The sequence below is a fragment of the Helicoverpa armigera genome, chromosome 15, assembly GCF_030705265.1.
Source record: "Helicoverpa armigera isolate CAAS_96S chromosome 15, ASM3070526v1, whole genome shotgun sequence".
NCBI classification, from domain to species: Eukaryota; Metazoa; Arthropoda; class Insecta; order Lepidoptera; family Noctuidae; genus Helicoverpa; species Helicoverpa armigera.
The window spans coordinates 7,343,752-7,356,916 of record NC_087134.1 but is presented as its reverse complement, the minus strand read 5'-3'; the positions used below and the strand labels follow the sequence as shown (position 1 = coordinate 7,356,916).

The window sequence follows — 13,165 nt, the reverse complement described above, 5'->3', positions numbered from 1 at the left end:
AATACGCTCGTCATCTTTTTTCAACCTCTCTCATCTTCCAAAAGTAGAAAAACCGGCCAAGTGCGAGTCGGACTCGCGCACGAAGGGTTCCGTACCATCCAAAGTAATATTCTATATGTAAAATCACGTTTGTTGTATGGGAGCCCCCAACTATTTTTTTTCTAGTTTTCAGTATTTCTTGTTATAGCGGCAACAGAAATACATCATCTGTGAAAATTTCAACTCTAGCTATCACGATTCATGAGATACAGCCTGGTGACAGACGGACGGACGGACGGACAGAGGAGCGAAAACCGTTTTACCCTTTGGGTACGGAACCCTAAAAAACAGTCTTGTATGATACATACCTCTCTAATTAGACTGGCATATATTAGTGGACAATTTGTCAGCTTTTTCCACGACACAGCGTTCGTCTACGCTGCGTGCGTTAACCACGTCCTGGGCATCACTGGCTTGTTAAAGTGAATTTAAACAGAAACTGAAATTTTAAAACTTTTTAGGTATTTGTCTAGAAAGGTTATGTAATAAAACTCAAAAAATCATAAAACAATAGTATTTATTTTTTCATTGTATTACATGTCGTCTATTCGCATTTGTCATAATTTTCGACGTTACGTGTCTCATTCGAACAACTAAAGGCAACTGAAAATCAAGCACAATATTTTCTTTATATAAATCTATCACGTATGAGAAAATCTAATTCTGTTTTATTATAGAAAAATACACGTCCTCAGTGCTTTAAACGCCTAATCTATGACGATCGCGCCACCATTCTGAAGAAAGGCGTATGTGCAAATGATACTCTATTTTCTATAAATACCACTCCCAATTTTTAAACTACAAACTATAGTGATAAAATTTTTCAATATTTGCAGTTGCGCCTTTCTTCATCGTAATGGTATAATTTATATTTTTTATCGTTACACTGTGCATATTAATTAGACTGTGATCATAAAATTACATTATATTTATTACTTTATAACAAACGCACCCTCATAATGATGTTATAATTTCCCATTATTAGTATGTATCACTATGATTTAAAACTAACTTCTGTCCAAAATAAATAAAAACTCCAAACATCTAAATAAATATTCATTTAAATCCTACTATTTACAACTCTAACAATTATATACACAGATCAATAATTTATATTATATGTAATAATAAATCGAAAAAGCGTTTTTTATCTATCTCAACTAACATTAAAGCATTATAGAAGGCGAATAAACGAACACTATTATTACAATCATAATGATTAAGAGTCGAGCTATCCTCGGCGCCGCCATCTTGTCAAACGTAACCAGTGCAAGTGGTACATAATCAACAGCTTACATTCATTCAACGTTACCCTGTCGTCAAGCGATATCATCCAACATAATTTAGTAACAGCTACGTCACATAAAGATTTGTTTATATTAATAACTTGTATTAGATACATCTGTTAGTTAAACAATGATTATGAGCAATAATTATATTTTATGTTATTTTAACGGCCATGAAACAAGCGTCAATTAATTAAATTAATTTAAAGGAAGTCGTTTAGTCCATAAACTACGACCATCATTATCACTCAATAAATATGTGCTACATCTAAATTACTAATTATTGCTATATATTTTTCTTAACAGTGATATTATTTTAAACAGTTATATTAAATTTCAAACAACAAAATGTTAGTCACAGGCAACAAATAATATGTAAAAAATGCAATATCTGAGTTCAAAACACATTCTAATTTCAAAGTAAGCAGCAGCACAGAAATAAATTAGGCTGCCCATCTTTCTTGTGGTCGCTTATTCCATGGCCACACTTCTAACTATTGTTTAAACTCAGTTTAATTTAAGTCACAAACAATAATTTCAAATTCATAAACAATTGCCAGTGGCAACGTTAAATCTAATTTTACAATCAAATGGTAAAATATTCAACGCGCACATTGTAACATCCATATTTCAATCTGACAATTAATAACCAATTATGTATAAGGAACCATTATGATTTGTAAATATACTCATAAATATGAAGAACTGAATCGAATACTTCATAATACTTCTAGCTGCACAATAACACATTTTCAATGTGTACAAACATTCATAATTTAAATAAACTACAAACTGCAGCTAGCTGCAAATAATAATAATAAATTGTAGAAAAAGAAAAATTGTGCATTCATATTATAACAGTAACAAGATAATTAAAATAATACTAAATAATGATTAGATGTAAGTTGGCAACCCGAAAGTTTCGATGACGTCTCGAGACGGTAGGTTTTTTATATGTAGGTGGGGCAATGTTCTAGACTGGTGCCGCATGCGTCGCACACCTTTGCGTCTCGCTCGTTGACCAGCGTGCAGGCGGGGCACTCGCGGCCGCCGGACCGCAGCGGCTGAATCTCAGGCCCTCGTTTCGACTTACCGCACATCTCACACGCCTGCATGCTCCCCCTATTCAAATACGTGCATGTTCCACACTCCCACTTGTCTCTCTTCACGTCACTGGGCCCGCTGTCAGGCCTGTCCCGCTCGCTGTTGTGTTGGCTGGGCGTCCGACTGGCGGGCCGGTCGCGGTCGCCATTTTGTTGCGACTTCGGTGGTGAACGTCTCACGTGGTCTGTTTCGTCCAGTGATACTATTAGTTGTGCTTTTAGGTCGTAGTTCGATGGGTGTGCGTTTGGAACTGGAAGTAAGAAAGAAATTCATTAGATACAGTTTCATATAAAGTAAAAAAAAAAACAATTAAAGCTGTGCGAAAAACCTCACCTGGATTACTTTTGGAACTGTGTGCATTATTATGAATCCCATTCTCCAAAGCTTTTGTTTTCGGCTTGTCCGCCTCAACGGCCACAAACTTTAGCGGTTTTTTCACTTTCTTAACTTCAGCTGTATTAGGCCCCGCCCCGTTTACTGCGCTCTGCTGCTTTATAATCTCCTTTCTCTCTTTGATATCCTTCTTGGAAAGAAGTTTCACCTTATCCGGTGCCACTTTGGGGGTTATCAAGGCATCGGCTTTTGGGTTCCCTATAGGTTCTGGCTTTTTCACTTTCCCATCGGATTGCTTCCTCGCCAATTGTCTCGCTCTCTTTACTTCTTGTTCCTGTTTCATCCTCATCAAGTTCTCCACTTTAGCTGTTCGGTAGACTTCCTCATCGTAAGAGCGGTCGAGGTTCAACGCTTGTAGACCGTCCTCTAAGTCCAGGGTGGTCGGCTGGTACTTGGCCCTCCTCTCCTCTCTGTCTAGCCTGTCGAGCGTCCTCGAATCCCTGTCGAGTGACGGCGAGAATCGACTCCGTCCGTCCCCCTCTTGGTCTTTGCTCGATAAATTCCTAAATACATAATCCCAGCTCTCGTAAGTCCCCATGCCGTCTTCCTTCGCCTTACTGAGCGCTGGTTGCGTATCTGACCGTGGTAAACTGGGCAATGAAACGTCACTTAATCCAGACTTGGACGTGCTATTTCTTCTAGAAGTTTCTGGATGTCTCTTCTTGTGACTCCTTTCGTCGTCTTTATACCTTTCGAATTTACCGTTCTCGTAAACTGAGGGGGTGTCTAGTTCGATGAGTTGCGCGGTAGGGACAGCGGGGTACCTGTACTGTGCCATCGGTGGGTAACCGTTAACGGGGACTGTGGCTGCGTGCTTTATGGGGGCGTAGACTGGGGTTGGAAGCATGTAGGGGGATTGTACAGGGTAGTAGTAAGGGACACCGTAGGGAGTCATTACAGGTATAGTGTTACATTGAGGGAGTGTTACGGGTACGTCGGGGTGCACGTGTTGGGGTAAGGGGTACATCATATGGGGTAACATGGGGGGAACCATGTAGGGGGAGCAGGGTAACAACTGCGGGGGCTCTGGGGAGGTATCGTCGCACACGTGGTTGCAGTGTTGTGTCGGGTATCGGTCGTCGGTAAGACGGCTTCGGTAGGCGTCGGCAACCGTCGTTGGTATGTTCGAGTATATTTCTGAACCTGGAATGTAAAAGCTATATTGAAACTTATGTCATTAACTAAATCAAGTGAAAACCTTTAAAAATGTTTATAATATGTAAATAAAACTATTGTTACGGATTTTACCGCGGTTATATTAATATTATTTAACCCCATCTGACCATGGATGCTGTAAAGGATCTGAAACGTCGGAATTAAATAACATTAATATAAACGCGATAAAATCCAAAACGTATTATTTAAACGTCTAATATTCGTATAAGTGTTAGAAATAAAGATGTTCATGATATTTTGTGAAATATATTTTATAACATTTTAACCTACAATAACTATAAGCAGTTATCACTCACAAGCTACTAACACCACTAAAATAAACAAACTGTACATACCGTCAGAATACTCGCAATGCTTCCTAGCAGGCGCGGCGGCTCGCTCGCGCTGCACGTCGCGCCACGACAGCCGCCAGCCGCGCGACCACGCCTCCTCCCACATCTGAGACATTATCTGTAACAATACAACTATTATGTTAGAACAATAAACAAACCATACACGCAGAATTGTGTGGAATTTGTTCCAGTATTCATCCTCCTAGAAAAAGCACACGGGAAGAGGTGAAGGGTGGGCGGTTTTTGGGCGGTTCTTGACCTTCAAAAAGCTGATTTTCAACCTATTTTGATAAACGCCGCTTATAACCTCTACCAAATATTACTATCCAAGACCTGTGAAACCAAAGGTTATACTTTCTCTGTCAGATAAGTTCCTAAAAGACTATCAGACTCTAAACATTAACCACAGTTCGAAGATTTGGTCCAGGAGAGGTTATGTCATGATAACAGTATAATTTGCGCTTGCTGTGCTCGTACATTGAGCTACAATATTTCTGCCTAGCTGATTAGTAAAATAGTAACGCTCATTAGCTCACACATTTATTTTTACATAGTTTACATACTTTATTTTTTTTACCTTTTTAACCTTATTGGCAAAACCGTGGAGACTCTTCATGCTTCAGTTTTTTTTCTTTTCTTTTTATACTTCAGACTAACATTGAAACGTGGACCTCACTTCACATTCTTCTGCTATACTAAAGGTTTTCTTTTAGAGACTTTTTTAGTTTCGATTACTATGCTTCTGCAAAGGACTGCGTACTTTTATGTCGAGCTTTGGAAAAGCGGAGAAATATAGCAGAGGTCCACCAAAACCGGAGAAATTTGTACATAAAGCTGTCTATAAGAAACGGCAGATGATGCCTTTTGAGGTTATCTAACACACTAGAGAGATCACGATATGAGACTTACAAAAGACATCACGATTTCTTCGGGCTAACTAAATACGATTTTACTTTTAATACCACGTACACAATAATAATTTGAACATTTTATTAACCACGCGATTTTACCACAATAATATTTGATTCGTTTAATAGTTAATTGATTTGTTTTTATCAACAATAAAAAATATTAATTATAAAAATCGACTCACTACTAACTCGTACGGCATTTCGTAAAGACTAACAAAGCGTAATGAAGCTATCTCGGAAATCCTCTATTTGTATGTTTATTTATAAAAAAATAACGTATAGAATTCTTATGAAACAATAATTATTCCGCCAGCTTTCAAAACATGAGTATGAAAAACATTCCATTGTATCTGAAGTATGACTACAGCTAATCGTTATTTCCGGAAATAAATAACGGTACCGAAGCAGAATAACAGTAATTATATTTATCTATCTACTGAAATCTATACTGATATAATAAAGAGGAAATATTTTTTTGTTTGTTTGCACCCTGAAAACTTCGAAACTACTGAACTGAATTACTTAAAAAGATGCGACTATTTATTTTTGTTTATCAGATTTTACAAATCATCATCCTCCGAGCCTTTTTCCCTACTACCTTTGTTGGGGTCGGCTTCCAGTCTAACCGGATTCAGCTGAGTACCAGTGCTTTACAAGAAGCGACTGCCTATCTGACCTCCTCAACCCGGTTAGATTTTACAAATCTATACCCATTAATTCAGCCTTATAATATTAGTACAGATAGATAAAAACGTAGAATATTACCTGACATTCACACTGCGCGATGAGAGCATCCCTCGACACGGCGGCTACCATATCGGGACATATGGGTCCGTCGAGCTCCAACCGACCAGCTCCCATGGATTTGTAGCCCATGGCATGCAGGAGAGTTTCTGCACCCACCATATTGGCTTCCACTTCGTGTTTGAAGTACCCGCAGTATAGCTGGGAAAAGATAGGTTTGCATTAAAGTAGGTGTTTTAGAAAGAAAAAAGAAAGAAAATAAAATATACCTATTTATCGACACAATGAATAAGCGTGTTAAAAATAAATAATAAGGATCAGTCACAAAAAAGGGCTAAGTATGAATGTAGATGAATGTAGATGGATGGAGAGGAAGAGGAAGAGAAAAGATGGATGGCTTCCCTGAAAGATGTCTAGGAAGGGAGTGAGTGTCAGTATGACGAGTGATAGGGAAAAATGGAAGAGGATGACATATTGCGCCGACCCCAAATAAAATTGGGAACAGGAAAGGAGGAAGAAGAAGTCGCAAAAAAAGGGCCAGTTAAAAAAAGGTTTTAGGTCCGAGTTCACCGACAACATAAACGTCAATTTTCGTACAAATAACTGTTTACTATGATTGTTATATTCAATTTTCAAAGTAAACAAGTACTTTGTAACCACTAGCTTTTGTTTGTCCACGATTGTTCTATCTCTAAGCCATTTTGTAACAACTGTTCTATACATTGTAAAACGCAAATATACTCGTACAATATGAATTACTTTCTTCAAGAAGGTGGTTGGTGGTGGTGGAAGGTTAAACTGTAGCGCTAAAACTCATACTTTTTACGACGTCGTTTTGTATTAAAGGGGTCGAAATAACGGGTCATCTGTTTGTGAATATTGACAAGGATTTTTCAAATAACACAAACTTAAAGTTTGAAGATATACTCTGTCAGAAAATTACACAGTATTGGTTTGGATGGATTAAAGATAGACATCATTCAGATATCATAAGCAAGCCTTTTTTATATCCATAGGTTCCTAACCCTCATATACTCCTGGTACTCACCCGTATAACCTTATACTCCTTCCTCCAAGGTTGGGCCAGCAAGTTGGCGGCATACCTCGCCAGCGCCGCCCAGCCCAGCCCGGCGCGGTACGCACTGAACTCGGGCAACTCGTTTAACGTCCTTTGGAACACTTTGCCGGTCTCCGATAGCCCGAACTTGCACTCGTGAGGCACTAATGATAGGTACTCTATTATGTAATCTGGAATGGAAAAAAGTATAAATAAGTAAAAATGTATAATTATAAAACCTAAAAAACACGCTTGTGATGTATTGTCATCAGAACTCAGATCATGTGCAAAATTTCATCCTAATCGAAGACCGAGAAGTGGGTCAAATTAAGATTCCAAGATTTTCTTACATGCATAGTTAGTTACAGGTGAAGCTAATATAAGCGTGTTAAAAAAGATATGGAGTAGATAGTTGCGAAACTTCATTCACAGAAAGGTCCTAGTATTTTTCTATCTATCGATGTAGAAGGTAACAAACTTCTAGCTTGCTTCTAAGGATTTCATCATCATTTAGATAGAATGGTGAAATGTGTTTGTGAAGTTCGCTTCTAAAACACCAGCGTAAGGATTCGACCTAGCAAATTACTTCAACAACAATTACTTCAACCTTCTTTCTAACGTGCCAGTTGTTGCTGACATTCGAAAGCGTTCAAAATTGAAAACAATGACTGTCTTATCTAATAAACTTTCACCCAAAGTTGAGACAATAAGCAGGATTTCGCTGCGTTTCTTTAGTGCTTAAATTATGTCTTTATACACGTACGTTGAACAATCCACAGAAGATAAAGATTATTGAAATGTTTCAGTCTGTCAACCAGTCTGATCAAGGGGTATTGTATTGAGGAGGTCAGACATTCAGTCGCTCCCCGTAAAAGGCTGGATCATCATCATCATCATCTCAGCCGTAGGACGTCCTCTGCTGAACATAGGCCTCCCCCTTGGATCTCCACAGATACCTGTTACCTTTATAAGGTCGTCTGTCCACCTTGTTGGTGGACGTCCTACGCTGCGCTGGATAGATGGAGTCAAATTTTATGTTGCCCTTTCTTGAGCCAAGTTATGAAAGGCATACCTTCAAGCTTCTTCTTCTGCTGCAACTTATCAGGGCTGTCATCCGTCTCGAGGTAGCTGTAGTGCGCGTCTTCGATGCGGCGCCATAACGTGGGCAGCCGCTCCCGCAGCACCGCGTCGCCCATCCCGGAACACGACATCACCATCACAGTTGGACAGGTCAGGGGTCAACTGGGGAGACAAACGGGTGCCAAATAAGACCTTGTCCAAATGATGAAGAAACGTCACAATCACATTTTTAGGTTTGCCGGGTCTTAAAGAAGTAAATTTTCAGATCATACGTATCAAACACCGGTCTCTTTCCGGTCGTGTCGGATTGCTGTCCCGTCGGACTACGAGAGAGAAGGAATAGGGTGCACCTATGTCTGGGTAAATGCTTGTGCACTATCTATAATATGTCCTACGCAACTGTCTGATCTCCTTAAACGAGAGCCACCGGCGATAGGCTGGGACGCGATTTCAAAACACAACAGTTTACGAATTTCTTGAGTCAATACAATCACGTCTGGTGTGTTTAATTTTTTTGAAGGTATGTATGTTTCATCTGATGTCTAGAGTTATGTTTAAGTGGCAACAGAAATTGCCGAGAAGTAATCAAAGAGCTACCTTTTTCAAAATCTTTTATGTGCAATATTAAGACCCTAAATGAACGAAATAGGCTGGATTTCACCTATCTCGTAATTAGACGAGTAAGTAAGGAGTATTTTAAACCATTTGTACAAATACCTATAAGACGAACTTATCACTAATACTTCATTACTAGGACATTCGTATCTCGTTTCAGTTTTCTCTTTTCACGCATGCCAGTCGTGGTAAGAGTTGGCACAATAACTAAACCGCATCACAAATGTTTAGGTGAGTAAATCATTTCAAACCACTCAGTGTTTTGCAGTTTAACCTACATTTCTTTCAGTGCAGTTAAATATAACGTCGGAAATTAGTTCACTGATATCTGACATTTAAATGTTCACCGATACTATCGTAATGTTTCTGGATATACTATAAATTACACAAGTACCTACTTATAGCGTGATGGTTATCGAGTAGTTCGCATAGCTAGTTTCATCAGTAGCTAAAATCTGAGGAAGATAGTTCATTAAGGTTTGATAATCGGGGAACTACCTTTTAGATGATTCAGGATAAAGCCCTGAATATAGGATGCTACCAGAATTGGCTCTGAATCTCGACCCTGACTGATGACTCATTAGTCTCGACGTGAGTCATCACTGTTCAATTGTTTTTGTTAGTTATTGATGACATCGACTTCAATTATAAAATCATAAATAATATTATGACCTTCCATGAGTACTGTGTGTATTGGAAATACTGGCTGCAAACCATTAGATCTACTCAGAAAAAAAGAAAACAAAATCCCACTGTACTAGGTATTTGGTAGAAAACGGTACCAGGTCGAAAACTATTTGAAATCCATCTGGAAAGTTAGTTCAAAACAGCTAACAATAATGTCTGTGTTACATTGTTAACGCACTTTTATTTACTTTCCATAAACAATAAAATCACGCACAGCCCGCAATCAGAAAAACAGAACGGACTGGTATCCATGACGACAAACATTGTTATCAAACAAAGAACAGAAACAGAGGTCGAACGCAACTTTAATGCGAAGAGAATTTTAAAAAACTGCTTCGTGTATCATGCAGAGGAGGGCACGCAAATGCAATGACTATAATAAAGGATAATATGCTTTATTTTCAGGCCTTTAAGGTTTAAATCGCATTGATATGGATGTAAGCTCTGGCAGTCAGGGTCAAGGCGGACTGCGACAGAACGGCTAGCGTCATTGTGAATGTTTTCTTTGCAAGTTTCTACTGCATTGATCGCAGTGTGATCCGCTCAACTGTGTAGGTATTTACATACTCGTGTATGCGAAAAGGGATTATGCCCTTCACGATTGCCAACGACCTACAGATGTCGAATAAATTATATGCATCTTTTTTTAAACAAAATGGCAAACGCAGCTGCGTATTTATGTGGGTATTTTATTGCTTCCTACTATTTATTTACTTCCTATCTTAGTCATGCGTTGAATTGAAACACGTATGCTTGTTTCGATGGACGAGCTCTCTTTTACGCAAAGAGCACTGTACTAGCGATTGGGTCATTCATAAAAATCATTCTTATTATGAAAATAGGTATTTATTGTTCCATTGACGACCGACACTACCAAGGGGACACGCCAGCATTCAATAAACACACAAGTTGCAGACCCTTTGTCTTGTTAAAAGGACCAAGGTATTACCGTTCCGTGCTCTGGCATACACCGAGCATAATGCGAGGGGGTCGGCAGTCTTCGCAGTCAATCATCTATTGAAGTTCGAAGCGCACAATACGGGTGTGAGTCATGCAAGCATTGTTCAGCAAATACATTGATGCCGATACTCCGTCCATTGATGACAATGCGGGAATTATGTTACTCGATATTATGTTGTATTTCAGTATATTGCAATGTATTGTATTGATGATTTATTTGTTATCGTGTGGACTTTGTATGGCGTAGAGTTTTAATTCTGACTCAAATAATTTAAGGATTAATCACAGCTGTGGAATGAAACGTTAAGTAGAATACAGACTGATGTATTTACCAAATATGCATAGTAGGTCATAAGAGTCAAATAAAATTAGTAAAAATAGACAAAATTATGTAAACAAAGACAATAACTTAAAATAGCTAACATGTTGACCTTATTCAGTAACATTTACAATTTCCTAACAACTTTACGAAGCCAAACAAATGTTAATCAGTTCATTAAGTTAATGTCTCATTTAAATAATGATTCAGAGTGACTGATAGCATAATTGCAGTCCGCTGGATAAGAATGGAGGTGACAAGTCAATTAGCGTTGAAGCCAGTCTTGAAATATGATAATACTGAGCAAAACATTCCATAAAGGCTTGTTAGTTGTTAGTAGTTGTGGTCTGATCAAATGACAGTCTGTGGTTGGACCAGAATAGTGTCAGATATATCATAATCTGACTATTACGTGACTGATCGTAATACTCATCTATGTTACTGCTGAGGGTTGCCACCTCTTTTTAGGATAGATGAAATATTGAATAGAGTATTTTAGTGTACTTTGTTGCAGCGTACTATAAAAACTAAAATTCCAAGAATTAGAGTACAGTACCCTATTTATGGTTATTTGGTACAATACCCCAGTTTCTGTGATACAGCAACTGTTTCGAAAAATCGTATGTGGTTGGTAAATAACAATATATGTATAGTTCTTTTAGTTACCGAATCTTTGGCATAATACCAATTATAGAGGTATATCCTTGGATCAACTGAAACGATTTTGGTAACTCTTTCAGCAATAGAAATCTGTGTTAAATGAGAGTGCCATAGGCTATAATATTTTCGAAATATGGGAAGCAGATAAGAAATAGCAGCAAACCACTAGTTGTATAATATGTCTGTCTTTAAGTAAATAAGGAAAAATTTTAAACATCAGAATTAAAGATTTCTATCAAAATAGTTATATCTAAGTATCGGGTTGATGGACTGATAATGGTTTCACATTGATAACAAATGTAGAAGTCAATTTGTAGGTAACATATAATTTTGTGATAAGATAGCTGTAGATATAGCGTGTGTATTTATATGAGTCATAGATTACTGGCTGTTCTTTGTATAGTATTTGATAACTGTACTATTGATCAGGCAGAAATTTATATTATAACTCTAAAACTGAGAATAACGTAATGAAGAAATTATATATTTTTTTAGATACTTTTATGCAGTTGACCTGCTCTGGAAAAAGAACTAATTATTAACCTAGTTTCTATCCTAGTAAGTATCAGCACAGATTGTGTTCAAATTCTAAATATGAAATAATCTGTTTAATAAGAATTTGGAATTTGTGAAGCCCTTAAGATTTTAAAATAGAATACAAGCTTCACATGAATCAAAATATTATATTAACATTGACTAAATACAGATAGTTTAGCTGTAGTAATTATATAAACATTTTAGGTACTCATGTCACCTGCTTCCCACTGGATTGACTCATGAACTTAATGTAAACAATAGCAAATCATAACACTATGACAGTGTACCATGTTTGTACACAAGCACCACTCTTATTATGCAACCCCATTACTCAATTAATTTACTCCAATTCAATAAACTGGAAAACCAAACTCAAATTCATACCCACTAAATTATATTATGATAAGGTGTAGATTATCACACTGTAACTTAAAACCATTCTAAATAGCTCTTTTAAGACTTAAATCCTAATTTAAGACAAAATATAGTGTGTAAATTAGACATTAATCTGGATAGTAATTTATTGCATTAAATGAAACCAAGAAAGCGACGACGCAAAAAATATGCTAATGATCATACTCCCACGCGACGTACCAATGTGCGATTCATATTAGATTTAACCTAATTCTAGTCTACAGCTGTTAACTATAATGTATGCTAGGGTCTAGCGAACTTACCGTACAGGAAGAACATTCTTTTCCTGGATGTCAAAATTTATTCCAATGCACCGAAACTAGAGCGGACAAAAATAGTTCACCCAAAATAACAATGCGATAGCTCCGAACTGATTTCCAATTATCACAAACAAATATTATACACATTTCATAATCACAGCTGCGATCAACTTCCAACAAATGCGATAAAGCCCCAGTAAATATTTAAGAAAATAAAAAATAGTAGAACAAAATTTTGGGATTTTGTTTTGACGTTTACTTACTACTACCGGACACGGCGGACACAGATTATACATAACATTTGATTTTGACATAATGACGTCCACATCGTTTTCAACATTACCACAGTAAAAAATACTTAAAGGGCATTGCACACGATTACAAAACTCGCAGTGAAACAGCAGTCGAGCCTATAATTCTAAGCTCGATGGTCGAGCCAGTCGACATTGCCCAACTCGGCAATTAAGTTGTCGTTTGAATTTGACTCTTAAATCTCATGTCGTTTATTACATATTATAACGTCAGGATAAAACGCATACAGCGGGGTGTCAAAAGTCCGCCCGCTTACTGTGCTTGCTGCACGAACAGCGG

At 37.6% G+C, this 13,165-nt stretch overlaps 1 protein-coding gene across 1 annotated transcript; it reads right to left on the bottom strand.

Annotated features, from left to right (window-relative positions):
• Positions 1-539: 539 nt before the first annotated feature.
• On the bottom strand, positions 540-12,861 carry LOC110370549 (uncharacterized). Its single transcript, XM_021326401.3, has 7 exons — positions 12,578-12,861; positions 8,115-8,284; positions 7,034-7,233; positions 6,007-6,186; positions 4,334-4,448; positions 2,763-3,965; positions 540-2,679 (listed from the first exon to the last, which is right to left on the bottom strand). Exons 2-7 carry the CDS (start codon positions 8,257-8,259, stop codon positions 2,276-2,278), a joined length of 2,247 nt encoding a protein of 748 aa, XP_021182076.3. The 5' UTR covers positions 8,260-8,284; positions 12,578-12,861; the 3' UTR covers positions 540-2,275.
• Between the last annotated feature and the right edge of the window lie 304 nt (positions 12,862-13,165).

Coding starts and splice junctions, on each gene's coding strand:
- LOC110370549 (XM_021326401.3), bottom strand. CDS start 8,259: ATGGTGATGTCGTGTTCCGGGATGGGCGACGCGGTGCTGCGGGAGCGG. Junction 7,234..8,114: donor GCAGAAGAAGAAGCTTGAAG/GTATGCCTTTCA, acceptor TTTCCATTCCAG/ATTACATAATAGAGTACCTA. Junction 3,966..4,333: donor GCATTGCGAGTATTCTGACG/GTATGTACAGTT, acceptor TTTACATTCCAG/GTTCAGAAATATACTCGAAC.